This window comes from Fusarium redolens (genome assembly GCF_020744475.1).
Source record: "Fusarium redolens strain MPI-CAGE-AT-0023 chromosome Unknown BKA55scaffold_3, whole genome shotgun sequence".
Taxonomy (NCBI): Eukaryota; Fungi; Ascomycota; class Sordariomycetes; order Hypocreales; family Nectriaceae; genus Fusarium; species Fusarium redolens.
Window position 1 is genome coordinate 2,474,965 of NW_025763666.1, and position 26,414 is coordinate 2,501,378.

Genomic DNA, 26,414 nt, shown 5'->3' on the forward strand with positions numbered 1-26,414 from the left:
ATTTTGATCTCGTGCAGGTCGAGAAGGTTGATCAGGTACCAAGCAGTGATTGCCCAATGCAATCGGATCCTGCCGAGTCTTGGTTGATCTTCTGGGGGAGATCTTGAGTTTCAATGCCCAACACCTTTTGGTTAGAATTTGGAAGAAATGATTGGTTCGGAGATTGCATAGCTTGTGTGGGTCGCATAAGGCCTTGTGTCTTGGTTTCTCGACGTCATCGTACAGGAAAATCTCCCCGCGACTGAGGTCCTTGGTTGCACGACAGCTTCAGTCCAGGACAGACCTCTCAAGCTGACACGTCCCCGTAACAAGTTTGTTATTTTCCCGAAGAAACGCTCGCTAAGAATTTGCTATTCCGATTCACAAGTTGCACAGACCGTGATGCTGCAGTTACCCATTGTAATTTCCATCTGCCGGTGAGCTATTCAGGTACTGGGCCAAGAACCCAAATGCAACGCAGCAAAGCCTGAGCGGCGAGCTTGGGCTACCATGATCAAAGAAACACGGATTGTGCCGTTGGTCTCGGTAAAGACGAGAATGGGAACGAAGCCCTTTGAGGCTCTCCCCTCCATCGTTTAGTTCACTTCAGGGGAAGACCCTGCAGGCTTGAGAAACTTTGTTTCCTGTGGGTTTCTTCTTTCTCTTCTGTTAACGTCAAGATGGAGAAGGGTAGGTCAACCTGATGGAGATGCCATTTTTAGAAGTGCACACTCGGATCGGCCCATGTTGGATGATCATTTGCCTTGAAAGTAAAATACCAAGACTTGACATATCTCCAATATTTCTGTTTCCTTGTCGTATATGGGACTTCATATGGTTCTACAGATTCAATCAGTTATCGAGAATTATCTGACTGTTAACATTTTTCCACAGCCTCAATTAATCCCAGTCCCTGCATGTATGTGCCATAATCCGGCTTTTGGCTATGCCGGCCCACTTGGTTTGTGCTTGGGCGTCGAAACCACTATCGAAGCGAATGGGCGTTAGTTACAGTGGTGGTTCTTTTTTTCTTTGTGTAAGCTTGTCTTTGTGTACATTTACGCACGTAACGTTTCTCCCCGATCTCGTGCATTGGTTCTCCGAGGTATTCAAGGACTCTTGATTGTTTGTCTGATATATATCAGCTGTTGTGCTGTCTCACTGTTCAACTCGGTCTCATCACAAGTCGTCATCAGCTGGACAGTAAAACTCCAGGGCTCTCCCCTCATGCAATTGCACCGCTCAGCCCCCTGTAATTGTCGCTAGACAGAGTCACAAGCCACTGAGAGAAGGGGATCCACTTGGACAGTTCGGCCCTGGAATGTCTCGACAAGCGGGGTCTTGAATCTGTCAACGTCATCGGCCTCTCACACCCTCCATCATCCATCCTCTCCATCTTGGTCATCCAATCCCAGTTGAATATTCCTACCACCAATCCTTGGTCTCTTCCCTCCCTCTCGACTCATCAAGTATCCCGCCCACCCTCCAGTACATCATCTCTTCTTTCTCTTTCTCTCTTCCATCCTTCTCTTCATCAACGTTTTCTGCACCTCTAACTTGCACTTGATACCCTTTCGCTACAAGGCGATCAGCTATACCACTAACACCAGAGGACTAGCCTCTATACGTTTCGGCCTGCTTAAGCAGCCACAATCACACAACACCACACACAGTTATAATGGCCGAACGCTGGGATCGCGATCGCTTTGAGCGAGTTCGCGGAGAACAAAACAGAGATCGCTTCGATGACGATCGCTCATATACACGCAGCACACAAGGCCGCGACCGTTCAGATGAGCGATATGACCGTCGACCTGGCCGCGGTTACTACGAGGAAGAAGACATAGTCCGTGACCGCCGCTACTACGGCGATGAGCCTCGCTACCAACCTCAGCGAGAAAGAGAGCGAGACGTGCCACCTCCTTGGGCTCGCCGCACAGATGTTTTAGAGAGAGAACGAGAGCGAGATTATCCTCGTCGCGAATCTCCACCTCGTCGACCAGGTTTCCTCCGCCGACAATCATCTCTTGACACTTTTGACCGCCGACCACGCTTCTTCCAGGACCGTGAGGAATACCCCCCTCCTGCTCGCCGCGAGGATGTCCGTCCTCGAGATGACTACCGTGCTCCTCCTTACACACCTATTCCTCTCCCCAAGAGCCGAGGACTGCCCCCACCTCGCAAATACGGCGACGAGTACTATGACGACATCAAGATTGCCGAGCCCGACTACTATGGCGACGATGACTACAGATCCATGCCTGAGCGTGTTCGTGAGCGAGAATATACTCGATCTCGTAACCGTCGTGGACGCAGCCGAGAATCTCGTTCTACTCGAACTCGCTCTGTTCGAAGCAGCTCTTATTCTTCATCTTCAAGCCGCTCCTCTAGCAGCAGCGGTGGTACGACAGTGAAGAGCGAGTATCCCAAGAAGGGCAAGACTCGCATTCCTGCTAAGCTTGTTTCCAAGCGAGCTCTCATTGATCTCGGATACCCATTCTTTGAAGAGGTTTGTAATTAACTGCCCATAATTCCTGTTCGGTGTCTAATGTGTTTTAGGGCAACACAATCATTGTGCAAAAGGCTCTTGGCCAGGATAACATTGATGAGCTGCTCAAAGTCAGCGAGGACTACAAGAAGGGTAAGTCCTGCAATTTGAAAAAGATACGCTACTAACACTCCGTAGTTGAAGCTGAAATCGCCGCTTCTCGCGAACCAAAGGCTCCTACTGCTGCTTTGCCTGCACCTCCGCCCAAGGAGAAGCTCAAGGAGCCAACCCCGGAACCACCGCCTGCAAAGACTCCTCCACCTCCCGCTCCTCCAGTTCAGGCACCACCCGTTGCTGCACCACCCGTTGCTGCACCTCCAGTTGTGATTCCAGCTCCCCCACCCGTTCAGCAAATGCCTCCACCTCAACCAGTTCCAATGCCGACCCCGGCCCCAGCACCGATCCAGATGCAGCCTCCTCCTATGGTTCAGCCTGGAGGTCCCCCTCCTGGTTTCTACCAGCCAGGACCGCCTCCTCAGCAAATGCCCTATGACTACGCCGAGGAGACTGTTATCCGTGACGTTTCGCCATCCCGATTCACCACTACCACCACTTCCTCAAGCTGGGACTCTTACCACCATCATCACCACCCCGCCGAGGAGCTGGTAGTCCGATCTCGTTCTCGATCCCGCAGCGGTCGCGACATCCGAAAGGAAATCAAAGCTTTGGAACGTGAGCTGGCTCACCGACCTCGAGGACGTTCTACCAGCGGCGAGATCGTTCGCGCCGAGCGCTTGCCAGATGGACAACTCATTATCCATGAGGAAAGATTGGAGAAGGTGGTTGAACACCGCAAACCTCCTCGTATTGAGAAGGACAAGAAAGGTAGGATGGCCATTAGCGTACCTAAGTACCGTTAAAGGTGCGCCTTTTTATGTTATTCGAATCTTTTGAGAACGTGTGGCTGACTCGGCTGCACAGGACCTCCTCCTAAGCTCATGCGGGCCATGCTCGCTACTCTGACTTGAACGACATGTCACCGACTACCGACTACCGACTACCAAGGCGGATGAATTGAACGAAAACGATACGGCCTTGATGGCTTTATGAGGGCAACCGAATATTTTCACAGGATATATCGCGAGATTGGGATACATAGGTGTATATTCTGGATATTTACAGTGTTTCAAGGATTTAGACAAGTTTGGGATTGGAGTATTTATTGGAAAACCACTACAACATTAACGAATTTATGACATTTATTTTAATTCCATATTTCGTTTGGATGACCTTGTCAGATGTGCTTTGTAACGTGAAATGTGGCGTTTGCGAAGTGATTCAGGGAACTCATGTTCATCTTTGGTCACAAGACCCGAAGTCTCGTGTACATCAGAGGTAGTGAACGGGTTTAGTACGGCAACTGGATGAGGTGATCTAGATTAGCACAAGGGCTATTGCATGATCTGCAGAACCGGCAAGGTATTGGTTGAGCCGCAGTTTAATAACCCGATAATACCAATCACCTTAGTCAGGTAACGGAAGTTTGAAGGAGCAACGCATCAATTTTGACCGAATAAACTAGGACTCAATAAAGAACGACAAGTTCCTTTGTATCCCCAACACCAACCAGGTCCTTTCCATCGTGCATCAGGGTATCGTGCATATCCATCACGCCAAGCAAACCTCCCAGGACATTTCAAGTGAAGACATTTACTGAGCCTTCTTGTTCGCAACAGCTCGTCCCTGCGCAGTGTACCTCACGTACGCGAAAGCACCAAGGGCGCCGATAGCAAGAATAGCAGCGTTGCCTATCTCATTGTCAGTAAACCAAGATGAATGAGAATATGGAGGAGAGAACTCACTGGCTACAAACTTGCCCACGCCACCGGTAACGTCAACAAGACCGGAGACGACATCGCCAATGAGGTTGAAAAGACCCTGGACGAAGCCGAGAACAGCAGAGAGAATGGAGTGGATGACGGAGTAGAAGGTGCTGAAGACTGATGCGAGAAGCTCGTAGATGGAGCTGAAGAGATCGCTGATAGCACTTGTGATGGCCATTTTGTCTGTTGATCGTGTTGTGTTTCTGTCAAAGTGTACGTTCGGTTAGAGTGTGTATGGGAAGAGCGTGTTGTAGAAAGAGAGCTCTTGGCTGCCTTTTTAATACTTATTTACTGGACTTTCTTGTTCCTGGATTTAAAGAGCAAGTCGTGACGTCGTCATGCTCTCGATTTCGCGATGTGCATGTGACGTCACCCCGGGAGTATGAACCACGCGACGAGGTTAGGAGAGGGTTTGTGAAACATTGCGTCTTGATGAGGTAAGAAGTGTTTTACATCAGGTCAGCCTTGTCAAAACAGGATAATGTGATGAGATTGATTGGGGCTAATGGCCGTTGAAGAGATGTCACTTTTAGTTAATTTGATGGTTGATGCTTGGCTCTTTTAAGTGGAGGATTATTCGGGGAAGAGACGTCAGTGAGTGCTTATTTTGTGATCGTCGATCTAGGCTTGGGGGTTTCGCAGGTTGAGACGGAGCTGGTTAGGTTGACACAGGTCGAGAATGCTCCAGATTGATAGACTTTCCGTTGTCTTCTCCCAGCAGTAGGCTCTATCGTCGTTTGATACATAGGGATGTCACGGTGCACCGTTCAACTGTATCGTACTCCGTGATCCTTGATCAATTAAACTTAACCTCCGGTGCTCGCTGCCGCATTTGTGGGACCCTTCCGAACCCCGTGTGGACCCAGCACCGGAGACACAATTGGGCTGAGTGACGGCTTCACTATCACCACTCCAGGAGAAAGAGAAGCAATCCTCACCTAATTACTTCGAGCAGAGATTGATAACGAATGTACGGCCACGGCTGAACTTTTATTGACGAGTCACATCACTTCATCTCGCTCTCCACAGACCAGTGTTTGAGATTCCTTCCAAGCTCCAGACCAAGTCTCATCTTGTCTTATACCAAGCTTCCCGGCGATTACCACAATTAACATGTAACTGCCGAATTACCGGGTCCACGTGGGTACTCATCCCATGAAACCTGGTTGAGCATGGGTTGACAGATCCATAAGGTTTTATCGATGTAACCAAAATGATCCTGCAGGATCTGAGAAGCCACTTTCATTTTAGATATATACCGCCAAGTGACTCAAATGCTGCAAGCGAGTTGATACACCAAGGGTTTGACGTGACGGCTTGTCGACATGGCTTGGCTTTGCTTCGGTCCCGAGGCCGGGGCCTTTATCCCGTTCGACAATGGCCTTGTTTGAATAGTTGATCTTCCCACGTCGCCAACTTGGACTCGTGACGGCGAAGCCCTCACCTTACAACGTCTGTTTGATCTGGAGGATGTCGGAGTCACGATATCACGAAGGCCTCGAGGTCTACTCGGACAGCGCAGCTCATGCACCAGAAGTCAGCCCGCATGGTGTTTATAACCAGGACTCAAAGGATCCAATCTCTGGTTATGTTCAGGTCGTCGAGGCACGAAAAGGTCCTTTCGGTTTGAGCATATTGAGTCTATGTGCGCTTGTTGCTATCGTCACTGCAATTATTGTCGGAGCTGGTGTTGGAGGAGGTGTTGGATCAGCTCTGGCTCAATGCAAAAAGTACGACCTAGTCTAAATGGCATTTGAGAGAATGCTAACATTTACAGTTCACATACTCCAGAACCCTCTGCTGCCTCCGCGAGACAAACCTCCGCCTGTCCAACCCTCGCAGCCAGCGCAAGCGACACCACAGAAACCGCCGAGTCAAAGTTTTACGAGCCCAAACCAGCAGACCAAGTAACAAACCTCACCCTCCCAGACGCATGTTCCAAATCAAACGGCAAAGATGATTACACCACCACCAACGGCTACGTGTTTACATACACCTGCGGCTTTGACTACCCAGGGAACGATATAGCGCCTATACTGGCCTACACCGCGTTCGACTGCATGCATGCATGCGCAATGTACACCGCAGTCAACAGCGGGAAAGAAAACGCTACGCTTTGTGATAGTATTGCGTTCAATAGAGAGATGGCGAAGAATTATGAAGCGAAGGGGGGAATTGTTGGTTGAAGAGTGGGACGAGGGATCTTTTTCCAGCTTCGGATATAATGCCGACTTTTCTGTATGCCCAAAGGAATTCCTGAGGTTAGATGACTAATTGATGTACTACTTTATATCCATCATCTTTTTGTGCTGGGTGTTGTTTTTGTGATTGAGGCTGCGGATTGGACTCGTGGTAGTGTCAGTGTGGCTGAGTTTAAAGGTTATGGCCGGACGGTCTTGGCAGTGAGGCCATCTCAGCGACGAGGTTGGGCTCGGCTGGAAGGACAAGTCAGAGTTGAATTGTTAGCTTCTGCTTTGCCGTTGGGGGTTACAATGACTGCATACCACCTCAATTGTGCCATCAAAAGACTTGCTCGCTTCGAATGCATTCTGTATCTTCGAGCTCCTGGGCCCAGCGGAAGAATGAAGTTTCAGGATTCATCACCAGAGCTCAGATCGGACTACATTAGTGCGGAGTACAGTGCTGACATATCCGTATAGAGTGCTTAGAAAAAGACAGCAGCTGCTCAGCCCCAGATGCATCGTTCGTTTACTCACTCTTGGAACCAAGTGCCAAAGCAAGCTCTTGTAAGGCATTTCGCACGGTCATTACCCTTTTGAGACTTGTTCAATTGCGGCACTGAAATGCCGATTCACGTTTAATCCGCTATTGCGGCTGGGCCAGTGACTGAGACGTACGTAACACTCTGCGCCAGCATCACATCGCATCGTATTCTCTGGGCGGTTACGAATATTGTGGACCACCCGAATCGTGCTATAAATGGGATTTTTAGAGTTTAGTTCTTCAACGTCGGCGGTTAACACTTCTTCATCAGAGCAACAATCTCAATAACTCATTCTGTACTTCCTCTCAAATCAATAACATTAAACAAAAAACATGTCGATCAGAGCCTGACCACAGCTCAGGAAGCCTTGGTAAATTACAAAACACATGCAGGCTTCAAAGCTCATGTATGCCAAGCCAATAGCGACGCTGCTAAAACGCCCGGAGAGGCAGTGCCGGGACCCCTGCAGCAGGGATGGTCGCCTATTGGTTTGTGCTCAGCTGCAGGTTGCTGATTGCTTCAGCCCTGAAAACTCTCGACTGTGATGAGGTGGGATGGACGATGCGTAGATGATACATCTGAGACTAAATATGAGGGAGTGGCGCTCTTGTTTGTGTTTCTGATTTCTTGATATCTTGGATCTCTTTTTTAACTTTTTATTAGTGGTGTGCTTTGACACTTCTCATCACTGTTGTTGTCTCTCCGACTTTTGGCGGGGATTTACGAATCTTTGTGTAACTTATACACATCCTCAGCACAACAGGACTGAACATTCATCGAGACACTCTTAGCATCGACAACTTGCAAAACACGACACAATGTACGAAGTTGAGAAATTTTGGATTGCCCACGGGGCCATGGTCTTCTTAGGGGCATGGATCCCTTCCGTCGTTCTATTCTTCTGCAGTTTCTGTCTCGTCCGTCGCAAGAAGGATCCCGCGAGAACTGCTTTCACGTACCTCAAGTTGGCTCTTTTAGTGTTCTCAGGGTAAGCACTCATGCTCTCCTACTTGATTTGGATGAAACAGAATGACTGACGCATCTTAGCTATACCTTCTTCGACTTTGCCTCATACGTTGTCTCAGTCGTGCACTCTCAATTATACTACAGCGGGAGAATCGACAGTGACTTTGACTCCCACTATTCGAAAACCCTGCTAGTCACCGTCCAAGTCCTCGTGACCCTTGCTCTAATCTATGATATGGTCACCGACATTCTCATCATGATCATCCTCCTCCGTCTCGGCACCGGCATCGTCATGGTCCAAACAGGCCGCCCCGATCCAAAGGGCAAGATCCTCCGCCTTTTCTCATACATCGCAGCAGCTATCCTCTTCATTCTCGCCTTAACCGCCTTCGGTCTTCGGATTCGATATATTTATGAAGTATTCTTCAACGATGTTCGCGTTGGTGCGGATAGCTTCACCAAATCTCGACAGATCGGCTTTTCTTTCAGCGTTCTGATCTTTGTCATCTCTCTCGCTATCGTTGCTCGAGCAATCATGATCAAGGTGCAATCGAAGGGCGAGAATGCTCTCACTTGGTGCTCAATCATGTTCATCGCCGCATCTGTTGTTTGGCTCATGCGCACAACGTTCAATATGGCGTCGACAGCTGCCTGGACCAATTTGAGCAGTGCATTCCGCGACCCTGAGTATAAAGATGCTTACTACATCCTCGAAGTCGTCTTTGCCATTTGGCCACAGTTCATTGTCCTCTGTATGGTCTTCGCTATTGGTCGTGCTAGGAACAATGGTATTTGGTCGAAGCAGGAGCAGGAGCCCGTGAAGGGTGTTGAGGCTGGAGAGCGTACGGCTTGGGGTTATGGACAGGTCGCTCCTCAGGCACAGAACACTGTACCTATGCCTCAAGAGCAGCACTACCCACAGCCGGAACAGCAGCAGATGCCTCAGGGATGGAGTCCTCAACAACAAATGCCCCAGCAGCAAAATGGTTACTATGCACCACAACAACCTCAGTACGCCGCTTATGATGCTATATCTCCTGTGTCTCAGTCCAGATCACCACCTCCTCATGAGGAGACGTTGGGCTTGAACCACCAGGCTGACGGTACTCCTCCCCAGGTATCACCTCAGCCTTACCCGGAGAAGCATTAGGGGCATACTGGGACAGATAATGAATCGGTTTATGACAAGGATAATGGGCGTGAATGAATTTGGACAACCTTAACAAATATGATACCACCCTTCTATACTTTATGATATTTAGTACATCTCATTTCTACTGCATCAACAGAATGTCTACAACCACCCCGTGACACCGTCTAGTCCACGTCCGAGAACTCGGCTGGAGCAACGAATGGGCCATCTTCACCCATAGTACCCGTTACGTATCTTGTTCAGTCAGTATACAGATTCCATTTGAACGATTGATTGTTAGACTCGCTTTGTATGGCTGCCTCGCGCAGCTAGTTGTCCCTTGCTATTGGTGAAAGTCACCTGCGTAAAAGCAAGCGTCTTGCCAATCTTGTCAAGAGTGGCGGTGCCCTTGAGAACATCTCCCGGACGGCCTCCGGGGCTCAGATATGTCACTGTCAAGTCAGCAAAGTCATACGCGATTGAGAAAGCTGCGTACCGTTCAGGTCAGTTGACACGCCTGTTGCGAAGCGGCCTGATGAGGCGACTGCGAGTGAGCCACCGAGGTCGACGAGACTGGCAAGAGTACCGCCATGGAGTGTTTGAAGGCGGTTCTGGATGAGATAAGTGAGAGCTCATTTGTGATGAGGGGAGAGACTGACGGTATGTTCTTTTTGAATGTCAAGCTCGAAGTCAACTTTGCCTTCCGTGGCGCTGATGACGCGGAACTACAGCATGTCAATACGCTTCTCAAGTCCAGAATTTGAGTGTAAATACGTGTTTCCCTAGAAGACTGAAGACAATAGAGTCAGTATCGGGATCTCGTCGTCAAATGCCGAGTCTCCATCGGTGGCTTGGGTACATACCGAGGCTCGAGACCGGAGTCTGCCATAAAGGAGCGCACGACCTGGAACACAACCACGAGTTAGCTGCCAAGCTTTGAGAAAACATAAGTCGCATGAATTGCAATTGGCTGTGCAACGCATGCGCCTCAAGGTGCATTAGGTGTACGCACCGCCTGTGTGAATTGCGTGGGATTGAGCTTGAGCTTTCTTGGCATTGTGACGGGCGAGATCAGCAATCTCTGGTGGTTCTTTCGGTGTCTGCGGTATGAGATCTAAAGAAAAATGAGTACTGTCACGTCTATCGTGTGGTATGAGAGATGTTAGAAGAAGCTCGAGATATGGGTACGGAGTTCGAGATGGATTAACCGAGTTCCGGGGTAATGATTGACCCCCGCCAACGGAACGGCCCCACCATCCAAATTGACGTAATCAAGCTTCACAATGAACCCCCTACCATACTTGGCTGATAAATGCCCTGCACATGAATGAAAGGATGGAGGAAGGCTTTGAAGTCAAGGCTATCTCAATATTCACATCTGAGGTGTTGTATTTCTCCCGCCCGCACAAGCTTTCTCTGCCTCAAAAGGATTTGACCTCGACAGGCTAATTCGCCGCCGATGTCGCTCCAAGGCGCGAGGTTCAAGAAAGGACGTGGAGATATGAACCTGATTTCATCATCTAGTAGCCATCACCCTCTAATTAGAGTGCTACAATGGCCAAATCGCTTCACTCTGTTGGCTGGTATCAAACCTTGGGTTTTCATTCGGCCGATACACTCTCCTCTCTTTCCTGTATCCATTGGAGTTCTACGGGATTCTTTAAAGAGTCTTGCTGCGTTGGGCACGAGTTGCGATCAGAGAACGGGAGTGACAGAGCAATAGTGTGTTAGTTTCAATTTGGTTATATGTCAATCTGATCTGTGCTATTTGGGGGTATTGTTGAGTATCATCAATCTCAAATCTCATCTCAATGCGCCATTTTCGCCATGCGAATTCCGAAGCAAATGTTCCTTCCACCATTCTTTAGATCTCCCGTGAAGCTATTTTCCTAGTTCACCCATACCCAACACCAATTTTAACCGCCGCAATGTTCGCCCCAAGCTCACAGTGAACTTAAACCGCGTCTTCAAAGTCCTCGTCACCGAGGATATCAAGATCCATGTCGTCTTGATTGTCCTCATCGAAGATGGGCGCCGGAATCTCCTCTGGAATGCTGAGATCCAGGTCGAGGATGTGCTCTGGGTAGTTTCCCTTCTCAGCCCATGCATCCTCCCAAGCTTCAACTAACTCGCGGATCTCCGTCTGCAGCTCGGTTTTCTGGGTGTTGATCTCAGAACCATCTGCGGAGTTCTCCACCAGATTGTTCACCAGGAAGGACAGTTGTTGCTTGACGCCTTTGATGGCTTCCTCTGCAATGAGGACCAGCTGACCGGGGACCTCGGCCTTCTTTTCATCAAGACCATCGGCGAGACGGTTCAGCATCTCGTTGCACATAGGCTCTACATCCTGCTCAACCTTTTCGTTGATGATCGTTCTTCGTCTCTGATAGGAACCACGGCCATCTGAATCCATCAGTCATCTTCTGTTCAATATCCGATCAATGGCAAAACTTACGAGTCTCCTTGCAGTCCTCAAAAGTGGGCTGCATTTCTTCTGTCAAAAACTCGACAGAATCAAACGCGACGCTGGAAGCCTTTTGAGACAGGTTGTCGATAGTCTTGCGAATTTTGTTCTCCGTCGCTCGCTGAGAAGTGTCGAGAATTGGCCTCATGCTGTTGAAGCTCACTCCAAGAGATGGCACTTTGCTGCTGATGTCTTGCTGGAGCGTATCAAGATATTCCTTCCAAATCTTTGAGAATCCGGCCATCATGGGAATTCGGATCTTTGGCAGTTTTTTGTTCATCTTGTAATCCCAATCCTTGCCAAGAGTCTTCAGAACAGGCGAGGCGCTATGCGGTCTGGTTAACGAACGTGTTGCTTTCCACGCTGAGAATACTCACAGGCTTTTCATCCAGTTATAGGTTACTCTCGGGGTTGAGAAGCTTGTGTATTCTGCTCCATAACGGCAGATGTTGGCATAGTAGGTGGCCCAGTGCATCTTTATGGTGCTGGTGAGAACGTCAGGGAACTTGTATGACCATCGCAGAACAATCTTCTTTGCCTCCGCCGTGAACTTCTTCATGGCGCGTACTCGGTGCTCAAGAGGATCAAGTTTTCGAATCTCGTCGCAAGCTTTAGTGAGCTTGGAAGACAGCTCCTGTACACATTGTTATGAAATATCCAATGAACAACTTCTTCGTGGGAACAACTTACCTTAGCAAAGATTTGATGGGTCTTAGCCACTGCACTCTCCACCTCAGACCTGCTAAAGTCAAAATTTCCATCCTGGCCGCTTGTTTGAGAGTAGATTCTCATCATGGTCATGAGGCTCTGGTAACCATCCAGAGTTTCGTCGAGGTGTTTCTCACGTTTGCTCAACGTGGCTCGATGCAACCATTGCTCTGCAGAAGGGATCCCGGTAAACCTGAGACTGGGAAATCCTTCCAATGGCCCTTCTCTGTTTTGAAGTTGCCAGAAGGCCTTGGTTGATACGGGAAAGATTGGAAGCACATACTCTTGGAGGTGCTGAGATCTCTTGCCCGGGACGACATCGTCATACTCAGCCTGTCGAGTAGCAAAGTCGTCACGCATGCGCTTCTTGACTCGTCTGTTACGAGTCTGGCTGGCGCGATGATGAAGCCAGTCCTTCAGGTACGCCATCTCGTTCTCAATTTGGCCCTGGCGCAACTGGTGCTGATCAAGCGCTTTGTCCGCTGCTTCGAACTCCTGGACCTTTATGTCCATGATGTCTCGGAGTTTCTTGACTTGTTCGTCACTATCATCTGGGTTCGCTGTGGTGTGTTGTTAGCATGAGCCTTTGTAAGGTGATAAACTTACCTTGAAGTTTCCCTTCATGTTTCTTCAAGGCAACCTGGTATTGCTTCTGTGCCTTCTTCTTCCAAGCTTCGGCGTACCTCTTCTTGTCTTTCAAGGCTGCATTCTGAGACTTGAGGGTGAACTTTTCGGTCTTGAGTTCCTCGTTCCTGGCTTCCTTCTGAAGAATTTCCGGATTGTCGCAGAGTTCGTCGCAGCCATCAATGTAGGAATCAACTTTAATCTCATCCATCTTGGAAACGATCACGCCAAAACCATTTCCATCAAGCTTCCCACGAATTCTCATCTGTGCTTCATCAAATCCGCTTTGCATGAGCGCCTGCGCTTGCTTTTCATCTGTCGCTCGGATGATGGGGCTAACCACCATTCGAACATCCAGCTGACTGGAGAACTTTTGCGCAACTTCGGAGCGACTAGTGGTAGCATCGCCGCACCCAGGGAGATCGACAAGGGTGATTCCAGGTTTGAGAATATCTGATTTGGCGTAGATATGAACCTCCTCAACGAGAGGCCAAACCGCATACCGGACACTTGATCCCACTTGAACTGTGGTGGAGTCAAGATACGGCTTGATCAAAGCAGAGAGTTGCTTCGCGGTTGGCCTGTTGACGTTCAGGGTGCCCTTCTCAAGCATGTTCAGAGCTGGCTTGTTCCTGCTCAGAATACTCTGGACGGTGTCGGTGTAGGATCGCTTTCCCGGGCACCTACTAGCCATGATCTCTAGATCGCGTTTCTCGATGCCCCAGACAGCTCTGATCTTGGGTAGTTCGTAGTCAATCTTGTTCTTGGACTCTGTTTTCGCGTCGGCAAGGCTGAGTGCATCTTCGTCATCCTGTGCGTCGAACCTATTGGCCAAGAGGTCCGAGTAGCGGTTGAGTTCTACAAGCAGTGACTCAACATCGCTCTCAATGTCTTCTTTCTTTCGGAGGACGATCTTCGCCCGAAAAGCATAGTCAGGATCATCCAAGTCGTTCCAAGAGACTTTGCCAATGACAGCGGTCGCGGCAGCTTCCTGGCCAGATGGGAATAGCTCCGGGATTTGGAGCAGTGAACCGAGGAATGACGATTTCCCGGCTCCGGTAGGGCCTTCGACACCTACTAGAATCTGAAGGTCCTCGTGTTTCTTGTAGACGTTTTCTGACTAATAGTTAGAAAGCTATCGAAAGGGTGACATGGCAGATCGAAGAGCTTACCGTGTTCCTTGAGCCACTCCTTGATGATGTTTTGACCCATCATGACGGCGTCTTTGGTGTCGGGATCCTTTGCCAGTCGGTAGAGGGCTACTTCCAAGACATTTCGGATCTTCTGGCAATCCACCTCAGCCTGCTCGACAGCCTTTTCTTTGATCTTAAGTCGCTCGACACCGCTCAGCTGCTGGCAGGCTCGCCAGGGAAACTCCGGGGGTGTGCGGACGACTGCAGACGTCGCCTCTGCCTGGCGCTTAACGTCGCGGATCTCCGCCCCGGGCACTGGGCTTGGAGAGCGCTCACGCTTCACGCACGGAGGCTGCTCTGCCGCCAGGGTTGTATCCATGATGCAGGGAGAGATGGGAAGGTCTTCTGGAGTAAATGTCAACAGCCGATTGTGAACGTGGCTAAACATAAGAATAGAAGTTCTTGAGTAACAGAACGAGGTGTGTGATGCAGAAGGGGGGATGATGATAGAGGAACGTGGAGGATGAAAGGAGAAGGATGATGCAAGAGAAGGATGAATGTGGGATGAGAGGCAAGTGGCGATGGGATGAAGAGACAGCTGGGACGAGACAGAAGGGTTAATATTGGCAAATATTGTAAGAGGAATGATATTACCTTGAATGATGACAGTCCTCGAATGCTGGATGACTGGCGATGCAGAGTGTTGTTTTGAGAAAGTGTTGGATGAAGGAGAGAATTACTCTGGGGGTGACTTGGGTTGGAGGAGAGAAGTCAACCTAATGAAAATGAGAGATGAGATTAGAAAGGTTGGTTTGAAAGAATGGCCAGCTTCGCTCGCGTTGAGGGAGTGAATCACTGTCAATTCCCAATGCATTCGGTTGAGTATAGGGACCAGGCAGCCACTTTAACAAGCTCAAGTTCGAAATCAATATTCAACTATTATATGGCGTAGGAAACGGTCATCCCAGCCTGCCTATAAACCTCAGTTCCATTACTTTATACCCTTACTGACAAAACAGTACCCTTAGTTGAATCGACTTCCGTGCGCATTGATTCCTTGCATCTTATAACATGAGCAGTCTCACTCTACTGACAGAGATATTGTGAACTACAACTTAGATTCAGTCGCCGTCAAATGATAGAGCCATCGGAAAGGGGTACTTCTGCTTGATCTTGTAGGCCATGACAACAATAGTGCAGCAAGGCAAGTGAACTCTTTCAGTGTGCGGATCACAAAAAAGAGGCTATTCATTCAACTTATCTGGTGTAACCATTGTTGCCTTGACAATACCTTCACTCCTACCAGGTCTTTATTGTTGAAACAAAAAGGTCCAAACACCAAAAGACATACAACACCAGGTATTCGCTGGTCGTCACCGACCCAACTACTAATCCAGCGCTTCGCGGCTTGACTCTGGGGGAGCGGACGGGACCCCGTATTCTCCACGAGCTATGGTCGTATGTACCCATCAACCCACGATGTCCCATCCAAAAATCATGGTGTTGAGGCTGAGGTGGGTTCGCTTATCTAACCCACCTAATTCCTAACCCAAGCTTTCACCCGACAAATACCGTGACCAGGTCAAATCAGACATATCAATTGCTACCACCCTGAAGAATAAAACCTCCACCGCGTCCTGACTCGTTAACTAATTCGGCACGTAAACTCTCCAACTCCCCACGCATTGACTTTGGGCTAGCATTCTCCAGGAGGCATTCAAAGTCGAGTAGTTTTACGCCCTCTTCCGTGACGAGAAAGTTGTGTCGATTCACATCCCCATGTGCATGTCCTAATTCGTGAAGTTTCCCTAGAGCTGTTTTGCAGATGCTCAGATCCTGGAAGGAGGCAGAGCGTCCCTCTATTTTCTCCATGAGAAGCCCCATGATGCGCCCATTCTCATGGCCGAGGAAGCGCGGGGCCAGCCCGGGACCCTCAAGCAACTGATATGCTCCTGCTTCCTGTTCAATATGAGGCAGCTCCCATTCGAAACGTGCTATTTTGGCGATTATGGTGGCTGGTGATGGGAGGGTGACTGGAAGGATCGAATGTGAGATGGCTTCGAAAGCCATTGCCGTGAACTGTTTGGTCTTCTCCAACTCAAGGCAACCAACCTGAGTATGATGACATCGACACCTGACGCCAGCTAGTGCTCGGTTCGAGATGGAAGTTTTCAAGTCGCCTCTAGTTTCGTCTCTCGAGATGCGGGCTACGGTCCATTCCTCACTACGAGGAAGACGGGGTAGGGACTGAATAGGGAACGAAAGCCAAAGGTTCCCTTACTAACAATTGCTACACACCCTTTTAACAATCCGTCTTTGGCACTAATTCCTCTTCAGGACTGTTCTCAACAGGTGAAGGTCTCCCAGGTGCTGCTATTTCATCTGCCCACAGAGGCTGGTTGTCAAAGCTGAACTTGAGGATTTCCGGACGTTGATAATGGCCAACAGCATCTATCCAAACCTTGACCTGCCCAAGTTGTGATAGATCCACCTCAGCCTTGACAAGCTTATCTTCAGCACCAGTATGTGGCCCAGCAAGAAATGAGCAAAATGGGTGAATAACAGCAGACCAGCCCCCGCCCGCCTTGACAAACTCCTGCTTGCCTAGATTCTTCTCCATCCACTCGAGACAAGTATCATCAACATAGTTAGACGCGGCGATGACAAAAACCTGAGCCGTGAGGGCATGCGCCTTCATCAAAGCCTCAATTTGAGAATCAGCCACGGTGTCGAACCCAGCCATGGTAGACAAGGCCGGCCAGGCACCGGCGTGGATATGTTCGTGCTGAGTGATCAGCGCCTGGCGCGCGCCGTTCATGGTATGTTCCCAACAACAAAGACCGCCAAGGTTGAAAGGCCGTCCCGATGCTGTCAGCCTGTATGTTCGTAGAGTATGACCACCACCTTGCGCCCAAACAGAACGCTCAACATATGTTGGCTGTAGCTTGCGGTGCACACCCAGCAAGGTGCCATTTGCATCAATATTGACTTGAGAATTGAAGAGCGTGTATCCTCGAGCAATGCGCTCCGAGATACCGAGGCTAATGGCTACACCAGTGCGGCGGCAGGCAGCCGAGATCCGTGCGATTTCGTCGCCGTCTTGGACAACGACACTCTCATCGGCATATTTGGCAAGGGCCCCTACTTGTTGGAGGGGCGGGTAGCACTCAATCCAATACTTGGCCATGTTAGTTATGCCATTGCAGCACTGTTTGAGACTGAGGGCAAATAATGAAGTGGCATACCGGATATCCAGGAATAAATGTCTCAGGAAAGACTAGGAGCTCGATGTTCTCCTTGCCCGCTTGCTCAATCAAGTTGATGACCTTGTCAGTAGTAGCGGCCTTGTTCATAAAAACGGGCGCGGCGTGTACCGCCGCGACGACGACTTTGTAATCCATGGAAGGCTAGGGACTTAAGATACCAAATTACAAACGACACAGAGCGCCGCAAATTGTAAGTCAATGCGTTGAGGCGAATGATGAAATCAGGGGAACTTTCCAGAGCTTTAGTCTATTTGAATGTTAGTATGGACTTTGTTAAATAGATGTTGACTCTTACCCGAGAGAATAACTGAGTGAGCAGGTATTAGTTATATATACATATAATTCTGGACATAATGAAAATTCCCAGAGGACTTGCCTGGGACTTTGATATCCATATTTGTTTGCTAGATACAGAGTGTGCAACTCTTGGAGTTACATTGGCGCTTATCTCTTTCATATGCCCCCCTTTGGTTGCAAAGTGACTCGGTTTCGACCCATCAGCGCTTACAGAACCATTCCGCTAGCGGTTATTATTAGTGAGTTTCAGCTCATACCTGCGCGCGTATTGATTGGCATTCCACCTGCGGATGGAAGCGCGCGCTCTTCTCCAGACCACTTGACCTGATGAAGCTATCGTCACAGAACGGCAGCAGAAAGAGAGCTATTCGTCAAGTCTACCATGGCAATGCTGCCAAAATCAGACATGGAAATTCTCTCTCAAGAAATAATCCATGAAGATGGACACTATCGTCTTCGCACCGGCCTGAGAGTCCGCTACCTAACGATCTCGGTCGGCACATTGGACGATGATACCATGTGTCGGCCATATTCCCAACCTTCCAGACCTTCCCGACTCGCAGTGGACTACCATGGCCATCTCGCGGGACGAGAATGGCTCCCTCACGTCGGTCATCTCTATGGACCCGCTGCCCGAGATCCGCACAGCCTGGCATGAACAGCATGTGGACGTCTTGACCCTGAAGAGTACGGGGCGTTTTCGCTCTGGAGTGCATGAGGTCCAATATGATGATGTACCTGCCATCGACAAAATTGCCTGCTTCGAATGGGAGATACGCAGAATTGAACGTGAAACGTGGGCGTATTCGCTCTTGGCAGATGATCACAGCCAGAATCCAAATGAATCACCCATTGCACCTAAATTACTCGCTCATCTGACCGAGAATGGTAGAATCATGGGTCTTCTACTGGAAAAAGTAGACGGAGAGTCAGCTTGTATCAACGATCTGGATCACTGCGAGACACTGCTTCGCCGACTGCATCATGACCTTGGGCTGATCCATGGGGACGTGAATCGGTACAACTTCCTTGTTGACCGGGTTTCTGGAAGCGGCGTGCGCTTGGTTGATTTTGAACATGCCGAGGACATTAATGAGTCGCTGGCCAGAGACGAGTTGTTGTCATTACCAGCCGAGTTAACTGAGGAAACTCGGCGGGGAGCGACTGGAGAACTGAAATAAGGCCTACTACTTGTTGGTCGGCCTCGTGGGACTCAACTATAATTAATATAAAAATAATCAAAAGTATTTTTAATAATAATATTAATAAAGACTTGTCAAATATATATATATTTATATATTTTGTAGTACTCTACTAAGAAAACAATAAGTTGTAACATTACTTATTGCTTGGCTTTGCTGGGTGGGGACTTAGGTTGGGGTCTCCAGCTGCTTACTTAACCTATCTTAGTCATCCAAGCATTTCCAACAACGCGCACCCCTGACACGTCTCCTCAAGCACCACGATACCATCACAGTCTCTCCCCCGCGCTCATTCAAACATCACGCTCCTTAAAAAACCGTCAAGATGACTCGCGCTCAGCAGACCATTTCTCTCGCCCTTTTGGTTTCTTCTGTATGTTTTGACTGAATGTCTGGGTAGAATTGAACTAACGCTGTACAGCTCTACCTTGCGCTCTTCCTTGAGCTCATCCCTCTTCCTCCTCTGATCCAGGAGCAGATCGTCCCCGTGGTACGTCAACCCCCCAAAACAACTACTCCAAACTTCTCTACGGTCAATTATCTAACCTACGATACTGTAGCTCCCCTTCTGGGCCCTCGTCTCCTTCGGCGCATATCTCCTCTTCCGTCTCGGCTTCGGCATCCTCACCTTCAACGACGTCCCCAACGCACACAAGGAGCTCACGGCGGAGATTGAGCAGGCCAAGGTTGAGCTCCGACAGCTCGGCGTTACTGTCGACTAAATTGGCGAAAAACACACACGATGATCTAAACGGCTATAGAAGGGGCAATGGGGGGAATGGTAGATGAGGTTACAAAACTTTAATTACAATAATCTGGTATCTTGTTCGTGCGACCTGCGCAGAGGAATTCTACACATCATACGCCTATGCTTGTGAGGTTTGTCATCTATATGGACTCTATCATGATTGCTCGCCGGCAATGAGTGCTACAATTGTTCGTACAGCTGTTTCGGGTTCTTCGTGTCCGTGTACAAGTTCTTCGAAAAGTTTGGGGATCTTTGCAAGTGATCCTCGTTCGTCTGTTTGGTGCCCTGTGATGTTTTTTTAGTAATTGTTCAGATCATGGGAGTTGTGCATGTACTTACATTTCCCTGGGGCGCCAACCAAGACTGAGAGTCTGGTTTGCGCTTCTCCAGTCCAGTCAAACTCGGTCTTCCATTCAAGGCGTACCGTTGTGCCTGACTCCTCTGCATCACCGTACGGAATTGATATGTCGAAGTGTTGCTGGCCCAAATAGCGGATGAGGTCTGCTTTCTTGACAGATTCCAGGTTTGTTGGCTCGTCCTCATCCGAGTCCTCACCACTTTCCCTCCTACGTCTGTATTTCTTTGAGCGCATTCGAACTGCAGTCTCTGATACACCGTCCTTTGAGCCTAGACTTTGTTCCAATTGGCACCAAAAGCCTGCTCTATCGATCGCAACTCGAAGCCACTCACCCATGGCCCACGACAGGATGCCGATATTGCGTTGCATAGAACGGTTGCAGTCGCCTGTGCATATCTTTTGAATGAAAGGACCGAGCTCAGACTTTGCAGCTGGTTCCAAGGCTGTGACGTCGAGGTCAAGAACCGTAAGCTCTGTCGCATTGACTGTCATCTCAATCTTGGCTGTAAAGATTCCCGGTATCTCGCGAGATCGAAGTGTAATGGAGTAATGTTGCCTCAATGGTTCTCCGTCAGCCTCTGGTAGGATGGAGGTGTTGGATGTCATTGAGAATGGAGTGAAAAGTTCAAGATAGGGCAACTCCTCTGTCGCTGTCATGACAACAGGGTGGTGTGACTTGATATCAGGCTGCTTTTCTTCAACTGATGGTCGGGAGGCTGGGGCTGTAGGCTTGCTGAAAGGCAAAAGGGCAGCGGGATTCAGCGCCGCTTGTAACAACTGCTGTGATGCTGTTTGGGGTGGTTCTGTACCAGTAGACAGCAGGTGGCGCTCGATTAGGCTGATGACCTCGTCTGGATTTGTCGGTGCAAGGGTGCGACCAGACTGTTGCATCAAACGAATGCGCTCGTTCTCTTTTCGCGCAATTTCAATGTCCTTCTTCAAGTCCTCGATCTCCCTCTGAATCCTATCCCGCTCCTTCTTCTTCTCCGCATCTGGATCAAAGGCCCGAGTCTGTCTAACCTCTGGAGCGCTGGCTTGAGCAGGTGGTTGCTCTCTGAGCGCTGATCCGGCTTGAGCGAAACTCTTCCTTGGCTTCTCCAACAGACGCGATGGTGGTTTGGCTAATGGTGAGTCTCGTTGTTGTGAAAACTCGCGGAATCGGACAGGACTGTTCTGGAAGCTCTTTCGTGGTCCTGTATCGCGTGCTGGTAGTCTGGGTACTGGCTGTGAAGCGGATGGAGCAGCGTCTTGTGAATTGGGTTGAACCAATGGTGGTATTCTCGGTGGTGGCATTGATGCTGGCGGGGGCGAGGATGAGAAATCTGGTAAAGGTGGTGGTGGACTTGGGGAGTCTCGTTCTGGTTCGGGATCAGGCTCAGGCTCGTCATCCGGTTCTGGCTCTGATTCTTGCTCAGACTCCGGTTCTGGATCTTCCTCTGGTTCTTCTCCCACTTCTGGCTCTGGCGACCTGGTCGGAGATGAAGACCGAGCCGGGATCTCAAGATTATATGAAGAAAACGACCGTGCTGGTGACGGACTTCCAGCTGGCGATGCGGATTTCGCTGGCGACGTCTCCTCCGCAGGCGCAAGTTCCTCAGACTGAATAGGAGTGTTCTCCTCAGGCTCCACCATAGGCTCATGTGAAGGCAATCCAAGCTGGGGTTCCGGCATAGAAGCAGGCGGCGCAGGAGGTGAACTCGCTTCAATCGCAGGCGGCAACTCAGGCTGCGGCAACGAAGCAGAAGGCGCATCAAGATCCATCCTAATCCCAGCCTGCGGCGATCTTCTCAAAACCTTCCCCCGAAAAGGATTAAACTCATCATCCTCCGCTCTCGCACTCGCCCTGGACGGCGTCCTCCTCGCAGCGGAAGCCATTCCCCCTCCCACACGTCTGATCGACCTAGGCGTCATTTCCTCAGGGCGCGTAGGCGTAGGAGCATCGCTAACAATCCTACTCGTCGCCAAGCGCGCTGCCAGAGCTTCAGAAGGACTATCAAAAGTGAATTGGCCTGAAGCTCTAGCACTTGGTAATTTCTGTGGCGATCTTGATCTTCGGCGCTCAAAAGCATCGGGATTATTTCGTGACATGCTTGCTTTGGTTGGTGATGCGTATGAGGGACGTCGTCTTTGCGGTGACGCGGGTTCTTCAGATGCGCCGATGTTGAGAGAAGTGCGCGGCGATGTACGCCGTCGCTTTGGCGCAGATCCCTCCATTGTATGTGATTTCTGTGCGAACTAAGAGAACTTGGTTATAACATTTGGCGATGTTGGATTGTCTTGTCGATAATTGGTGGTCGCATTGGTTCGTGTTTACTTTGGATGACCCTGTCGCGTCTGTGGAAGTGGGCCTCACCGCTTACCGAAACGGGCAAATTGTTTTCGCGATGCCAATGTGGATTGAGGTTACACAAACGTCTTCCAAAGACCTCTGAGGGCTGCAAGCTCACTGCAGAAAGGTCAGAAACGGAACCATCAAGGTTGCATTTGTATACTCAGATCCAAAGAAGCCTTGACTGATAATGAAAGCATAGCCAGCAACTGCCCCAGGTGAATCAACAACCCAACATCTTAAAGAATCACGTGCCTCTTCAATCGTTGCGAGCGCCTAGGGGCCTTCGAGTCATCATGGTGCAAACTGCATAACCACGTGTCTACTCCTAATTGTGAGAACTAGATCCACGTACAGGATGCCATCCTCTGAGATTATACTGAGTCCAAATTATCAAATACAATCTTGTCTTTCGTTTTAAGAGGTTTCATTCCGCCCCCACACACCCCAGTTTTCGCTAGCTTCACCCCAGCCGATGACGTCCGAGGCAAAAATGACGGACTTCCGACCCTCAACACCAAGTTTCTCGGCTCTCGCTATTTGTATTACCAACCCAACTTCTTCACTTTTTTTCGCCCGCCACTCCTCCTCCCTTCAACACCGAAACTCCCCCTTTAACTCCCACTATAATTCTCAATTAACATCGCCAAATCTCAAAATGTCATTATCATCCAGATTACTACCTCGGTTACGACCCTTAATACCCTCACGAAGCATCGTCAGCGCCGCACCAAACCGCAACGAAGACTGGCCGCAACGCAATTCCCTCGGTCCATACTACGAAATAATTCTCAACAACCCGTCACAGACTCCAATCGACAAACCAGAAGTCCCCCCAAAAACAGCAGATCCCTCAGTCCAATCCGAATTCCCCACCAAAACCGCTGTCCAAACACCAGAAGAAAAAGCACGCCTAGTCTTCGGCTCACGCTTATTCGGCTCCGCGGAAAAAGACGAACGCCTAGCAGCGCGAAAAGCAAAAGCGACGTATATCGCCGGTGTTCTCGTGCCGCCTAAACCGGTTGAGCCGGATAATTGCTGCATGAGCGGCTGTGTAAACTGCGTCTATGATCAATATCGCGATGAGCTGGAGGAGTGGCAGCTCAAGAACGCAGAAGCACAAGCTGCGCTAAGAAAACACGAGGGGTCTATGGATTCGGACGGGGGAGGATCAGAGTCGATTTGGGTTGCGCCAGAGGTTGGGAAGGCCAAGATTGCGAAGGACTTTTGGGATGAGGAGTTGTATGCCGATTTGCCAGTTGGCATTCGAGAGTTTATGAAGACGGAGAAACTTCTGAAGAAGAGGCACGAGAGCGAAAGGACCAAAGAGAGCTGAGTGGAGCGTGAGTTAAGAAAGGTTATCTGGGTTGAGTCATGGTGAAAAAGCTTATACCCTGTTTTGCATTTTACTTATTGGGGCTTTGGGATGATAGAGTTGATGATTAGACTATAGACATGAACATCTGTATTATAAACTTTTGAGATGGGAGAACTTTGGTATCGCAAGCTTTGAATTTGGTATATAAGACTTGCGCCTGTCCGTTTCTATGCTCAATTCTTCTGGACCTGAACATGTTATTCTTCGCCTGCGACTTACACTCACCCCAAAGTCACCCGCCTCAAAACGCGAGCAGCTTATTCCATCACGAAGTCGCAATAACTCCTTTCATCATGGGTGACGAAAGAGACACTCCCGATAACACCATGGAGCTCACCTCCAAGAACCGTCTGCCTCATGTCGTGACCCTATCCACACCAGTGACCAACACGACTGACAAACAAAATCGAGACGGCGAATACACTCTCAGCACAGAGTGGGACTGTCCCCTCGACAAACTCGCTTCTTACACCGGCGGCATCTACTGGATCAACTGGACACTGAGATCTCCAGCAGAATACCAAGTCACAAAGCTACCCTCCAACAAAGACACGAACATACACACAGTCCAAGTCGGATGTAGAAAGTATGCCGCCAAAATATCCAGTTCTCCCAAAGATATCGCAAAGGAGATGCAAAACCACATTTCGGTCCTCTGGAAAATGCGTCTCTCATGGGACGTAGCGACACGGGACTTTTATGAGCTGCCTGATGATGATGCGTCACAAACAAGCGCAAAAGCGAGACATCGTCCCAAGCTTTACGATGGGCCTTCTATGCTCAGCATCCCGGATTTCGAGTCAGAGATCATCCAGCGTGATCATGAAGGACAAGATCTTGCAACCACAGGATACGTTACCGAATTCATTCCACCTATGCACCCAGTCCACGTCCGCGCTCTTGTCGATACATCTCTTGATCTCAATATTCGCGAGTCAGTCAAGAATGATTCAAACCTGTCAAATGTCAGGTTTCGAGTTCACCTAGGCAAGACATCTACTCCAGAAGAAGCCACAAGCACAAGACTCCTTTCTCGCCCCGTGTATCTCGATCAGCTCATGCGCGAGGCAGACGGACCCCTGGAAACATGGTGTGAACAGATGGGTATAGCTCTTGCAATTCTCCACTGGGATTGCAGGTTAGATGCAACCGGTGTCAAGTTCTACCTCGCACCTGACGAAAGAAAGCGCGTGAGGCTGTGGATGACCAACTTTGGCGACTGCAAGCCTCTGCAACCAGGTCAAGACGAAACACAAGCGATGGCCAAAGCTGTTTATAACAATTCCGCATGGCCACGATCTCCATCATCCCGAAATCATGCCGTTTTAGAACAATATGACCAAGCGATGTGTGCTTACAAGAGCTTCACCATAGCGTACGCTCTAGCAAGTGAGAGGATCTTGGCACAGGACTCGACGGAATATATCAAGGACTACCCGATTCGTTTCATCCGCAAGCTGACTCACATGACCCCAGCTATAGACAAGTTCCAGGATAAATTGAAAGCAATGAACCTGAATCTCTGGAGGAAGAAAGAGACATAGAATCGAGCATCTAGTATATTGGATGTTAGCAGGCGCAAAAGTTCATCGCACTTGAGTTCAAGCTGGTTCGGGATTGCTTATGGTCCTTTTTGGACAGGAACATTGTATAGGTAATCTTTTGAACCGATAGTTCAGGAATCTCATTCATCATGTTTATGATATCTCGTTTAAATCTGTGCGCCATTTTCCCAACTCCAAATTCTCAGAAAATATTTAGTTGCTCTTGGTCTGCAGGCTGGCGTTCTTGTCATGCTCGTCGATGTCGATGGCCTCCCAGGGGTAGTTGATCCAGACGTCGCCGACGGTCTCGGCAGCGGAGTAACGGGTGGCAAGCATATCATGGGGGAGCTTTCCCTTCTTGGGCTTGTCCTTGTTCTACGAAGCTGTTAGTGGAAACTTCGATTCTAGGTACTGTGACACATACGTGGAGGACAAAGATGCTAAACTCAGTCTTGGGAGCAGGAGCACCCTCGCCCATGCGCTGACGAGCAATCTCAACATCCTTCTCAAGCTCCTTAACAGCGTACTCGAGGGTTGTTCGGGTATCGTCGACCTCATCAACGATAAGGATCCGCTTTCCGACGAGGTTCTCCATCTCGCCGAGAGCAGTCAAGTCGAGCCACTGTGTTCGGGTGACCTTGGTGCCGGGTTCCTCGACTTCATCGTTGCCGAGAGACTCGTAGAGGGAGAGACCGATGGCCTGGATGGGAATGTTGGGAGAGCCAGCCTTCTTGAGGAAAGATCGGAGGATTCGAGCGGGAACGTAACCACCGCCACCGATGGCGATCAGAAGCTGGGGCTGGAAGTCGGCGAGAAGCTTCTCAGCGGACTTTTGGCACATCTTGTGCACCTAGAGTAGCTGTCAGCAACTGAACTTTGGTGTATCTTGTGCCATAGCTGGTGATGGTAGCGTATGCGCTATAGTTGTCCCAAGGCCAGCGAACAGGGTTCCATCAAGCTCGTAGTACTGTCTCATAGGACTTTTCATGATGCACATCACAATCCATCATCAAGGCGGGGTGGCGGGGTAAATTGTCCTTACATCGTTGTATGTGACGTAGAGCTTCTCGACCATTTTTGCGGTATTTATACGTCGCACGTAGAATATCTAGTATATAGAAGAATGAAATGAAAGAGTCGCGACGGGGACAGATGAGGAGATATTAATGCCCAAGAGGAAGAAGGAAAGA

The 26,414-nt window shown here is 49.5% G+C and overlaps 14 protein-coding genes across 14 annotated transcripts; 7 read left to right on the forward strand and 7 right to left on the reverse strand.

The window, feature by feature from the left end:
• Positions 1–1,512: 1,512 nt before the first annotated feature.
• BKA55DRAFT_559025 (uncharacterized protein) lies at positions 1,513–3,756 on the forward strand. The gene is made up of 4 exons (XM_046191902.1): positions 1,513–2,488; positions 2,539–2,620; positions 2,666–3,352; positions 3,449–3,756. The coding sequence occupies exons 1-4, from the start codon at positions 1,658–1,660 to the stop codon at positions 3,493–3,495; spliced, it is 1,647 nt and encodes a 548-aa protein (XP_046054183.1). The 5' UTR covers positions 1,513–1,657; the 3' UTR covers positions 3,496–3,756.
• A 421-nt stretch (positions 3,757–4,177) lies between these two features.
• BKA55DRAFT_685916 (uncharacterized protein) lies at positions 4,178–4,528 on the reverse strand (the record flags this gene model as incomplete). Its single annotated transcript, XM_046198866.1, has 2 exons — positions 4,178–4,275; positions 4,330–4,528. 2 exons carry the CDS (start codon positions 4,526–4,528, stop codon positions 4,178–4,180), a joined length of 297 nt encoding a protein of 98 aa, XP_046054184.1.
• Positions 4,529–5,788: 1,260 nt separating this feature from the next.
• Positions 5,789–7,077, forward strand: BKA55DRAFT_559032 (uncharacterized protein). Its single transcript, XM_046191903.1, has 3 exons — positions 5,789–6,080; positions 6,128–6,481; positions 6,514–7,077. The coding sequence occupies exons 1-3, from the start codon at positions 5,821–5,823 to the stop codon at positions 6,608–6,610; spliced, it is 711 nt and encodes a 236-aa protein (XP_046054185.1). The 5' UTR covers positions 5,789–5,820; the 3' UTR covers positions 6,611–7,077.
• Positions 7,078–7,893: 816 nt separating this feature from the next.
• BKA55DRAFT_535381 (uncharacterized protein) lies at positions 7,894–9,191 on the forward strand (the record flags this gene model as incomplete). The annotated part of the gene is made up of 2 exons (XM_046189701.1): positions 7,894–8,063; positions 8,123–9,191. 2 exons carry the CDS (start codon positions 7,894–7,896, stop codon positions 9,189–9,191), a joined length of 1,239 nt encoding a protein of 412 aa, XP_046054186.1.
• Positions 9,192–9,274: 83 nt separating this feature from the next.
• Positions 9,275–10,426, reverse strand: BKA55DRAFT_559038 (HotDog domain-containing protein). Its single transcript, XM_046191904.1, has 7 exons — positions 10,186–10,426; positions 10,037–10,077; positions 9,948–9,963; positions 9,833–9,898; positions 9,670–9,784; positions 9,481–9,625; positions 9,275–9,428 (listed from the first exon to the last, which is right to left on the reverse strand). The coding sequence occupies exons 1-7, from the start codon at positions 10,228–10,230 to the stop codon at positions 9,359–9,361; spliced, it is 498 nt and encodes a 165-aa protein (XP_046054187.1). The 5' UTR covers positions 10,231–10,426; the 3' UTR covers positions 9,275–9,358.
• Positions 10,427–11,127: 701 nt separating this feature from the next.
• BKA55DRAFT_685920 (uncharacterized protein) lies at positions 11,128–14,481 on the reverse strand (the record flags this gene model as incomplete). Its single annotated transcript, XM_046198867.1, has 6 exons — positions 11,128–11,576; positions 11,629–11,963; positions 12,015–12,271; positions 12,328–12,905; positions 12,952–14,085; positions 14,142–14,481. 6 exons carry the CDS (start codon positions 14,479–14,481, stop codon positions 11,128–11,130), a joined length of 3,093 nt encoding a protein of 1,030 aa, XP_046054188.1.
• A 1,217-nt stretch (positions 14,482–15,698) lies between these two features.
• On the reverse strand, positions 15,699–16,172 carry BKA55DRAFT_685921 (uncharacterized protein; the record flags this gene model as incomplete). The annotated part of the gene is made up of 1 exon (XM_046198868.1): positions 15,699–16,172. One exon carries the CDS (start codon positions 16,170–16,172, stop codon positions 15,699–15,701), a length of 474 nt encoding a protein of 157 aa, XP_046054189.1.
• A 232-nt stretch (positions 16,173–16,404) lies between these two features.
• BKA55DRAFT_590738 (carbon-nitrogen hydrolase) lies at positions 16,405–17,503 on the reverse strand (the record flags this gene model as incomplete). The annotated part of the gene is made up of 2 exons (XM_046195137.1): positions 16,405–17,280; positions 17,348–17,503. The coding sequence occupies 2 exons, from the start codon at positions 17,501–17,503 to the stop codon at positions 16,405–16,407; spliced, it is 1,032 nt and encodes a 343-aa protein (XP_046054190.1).
• A 544-nt stretch (positions 17,504–18,047) lies between these two features.
• BKA55DRAFT_590739 (uncharacterized protein) lies at positions 18,048–18,846 on the forward strand (the record flags this gene model as incomplete). Its single annotated transcript, XM_046195138.1, has 2 exons — positions 18,048–18,227; positions 18,259–18,846. The coding sequence occupies 2 exons, from the start codon at positions 18,048–18,050 to the stop codon at positions 18,844–18,846; spliced, it is 768 nt and encodes a 255-aa protein (XP_046054191.1).
• A 257-nt stretch (positions 18,847–19,103) lies between these two features.
• BKA55DRAFT_251880 (dolichol-phosphate mannosyltransferase subunit 3) lies at positions 19,104–19,751 on the forward strand. The gene is made up of 3 exons (XM_046185364.1): positions 19,104–19,240; positions 19,289–19,357; positions 19,428–19,751. The coding sequence occupies exons 1-3, from the start codon at positions 19,193–19,195 to the stop codon at positions 19,587–19,589; spliced, it is 279 nt and encodes a 92-aa protein (XP_046054192.1). The 5' UTR covers positions 19,104–19,192; the 3' UTR covers positions 19,590–19,751.
• Positions 19,752–19,769: 18 nt separating this feature from the next.
• On the reverse strand, positions 19,770–22,187 carry BKA55DRAFT_535386 (uncharacterized protein; the record flags this gene model as incomplete). Its single annotated transcript, XM_046189702.1, has 2 exons — positions 19,770–19,900; positions 19,955–22,187. The coding sequence occupies 2 exons, from the start codon at positions 22,185–22,187 to the stop codon at positions 19,770–19,772; spliced, it is 2,364 nt and encodes a 787-aa protein (XP_046054193.1).
• A 773-nt stretch (positions 22,188–22,960) lies between these two features.
• BKA55DRAFT_685926 (oxidoreductase-like protein) lies at positions 22,961–23,638 on the forward strand (the record flags this gene model as incomplete). Its single annotated transcript, XM_046198869.1, has 1 exon — positions 22,961–23,638. One exon carries the CDS (start codon positions 22,961–22,963, stop codon positions 23,636–23,638), a length of 678 nt encoding a protein of 225 aa, XP_046054194.1.
• A 335-nt stretch (positions 23,639–23,973) lies between these two features.
• Positions 23,974–25,224, forward strand: BKA55DRAFT_685927 (uncharacterized protein; the record flags this gene model as incomplete). Its single annotated transcript, XM_046198870.1, has 1 exon — positions 23,974–25,224. One exon carries the CDS (start codon positions 23,974–23,976, stop codon positions 25,222–25,224), a length of 1,251 nt encoding a protein of 416 aa, XP_046054195.1.
• A 213-nt stretch (positions 25,225–25,437) lies between these two features.
• Positions 25,438–26,299, reverse strand: BKA55DRAFT_502479 (phosphoribosyltransferase-like protein; the record flags this gene model as incomplete). The annotated part of the gene is made up of 3 exons (XM_046186923.1): positions 25,438–25,599; positions 25,649–26,074; positions 26,267–26,299. The coding sequence occupies 3 exons, from the start codon at positions 26,297–26,299 to the stop codon at positions 25,438–25,440; spliced, it is 621 nt and encodes a 206-aa protein (XP_046054196.1).
• Positions 26,300–26,414: the final 115 nt, after the last annotated feature.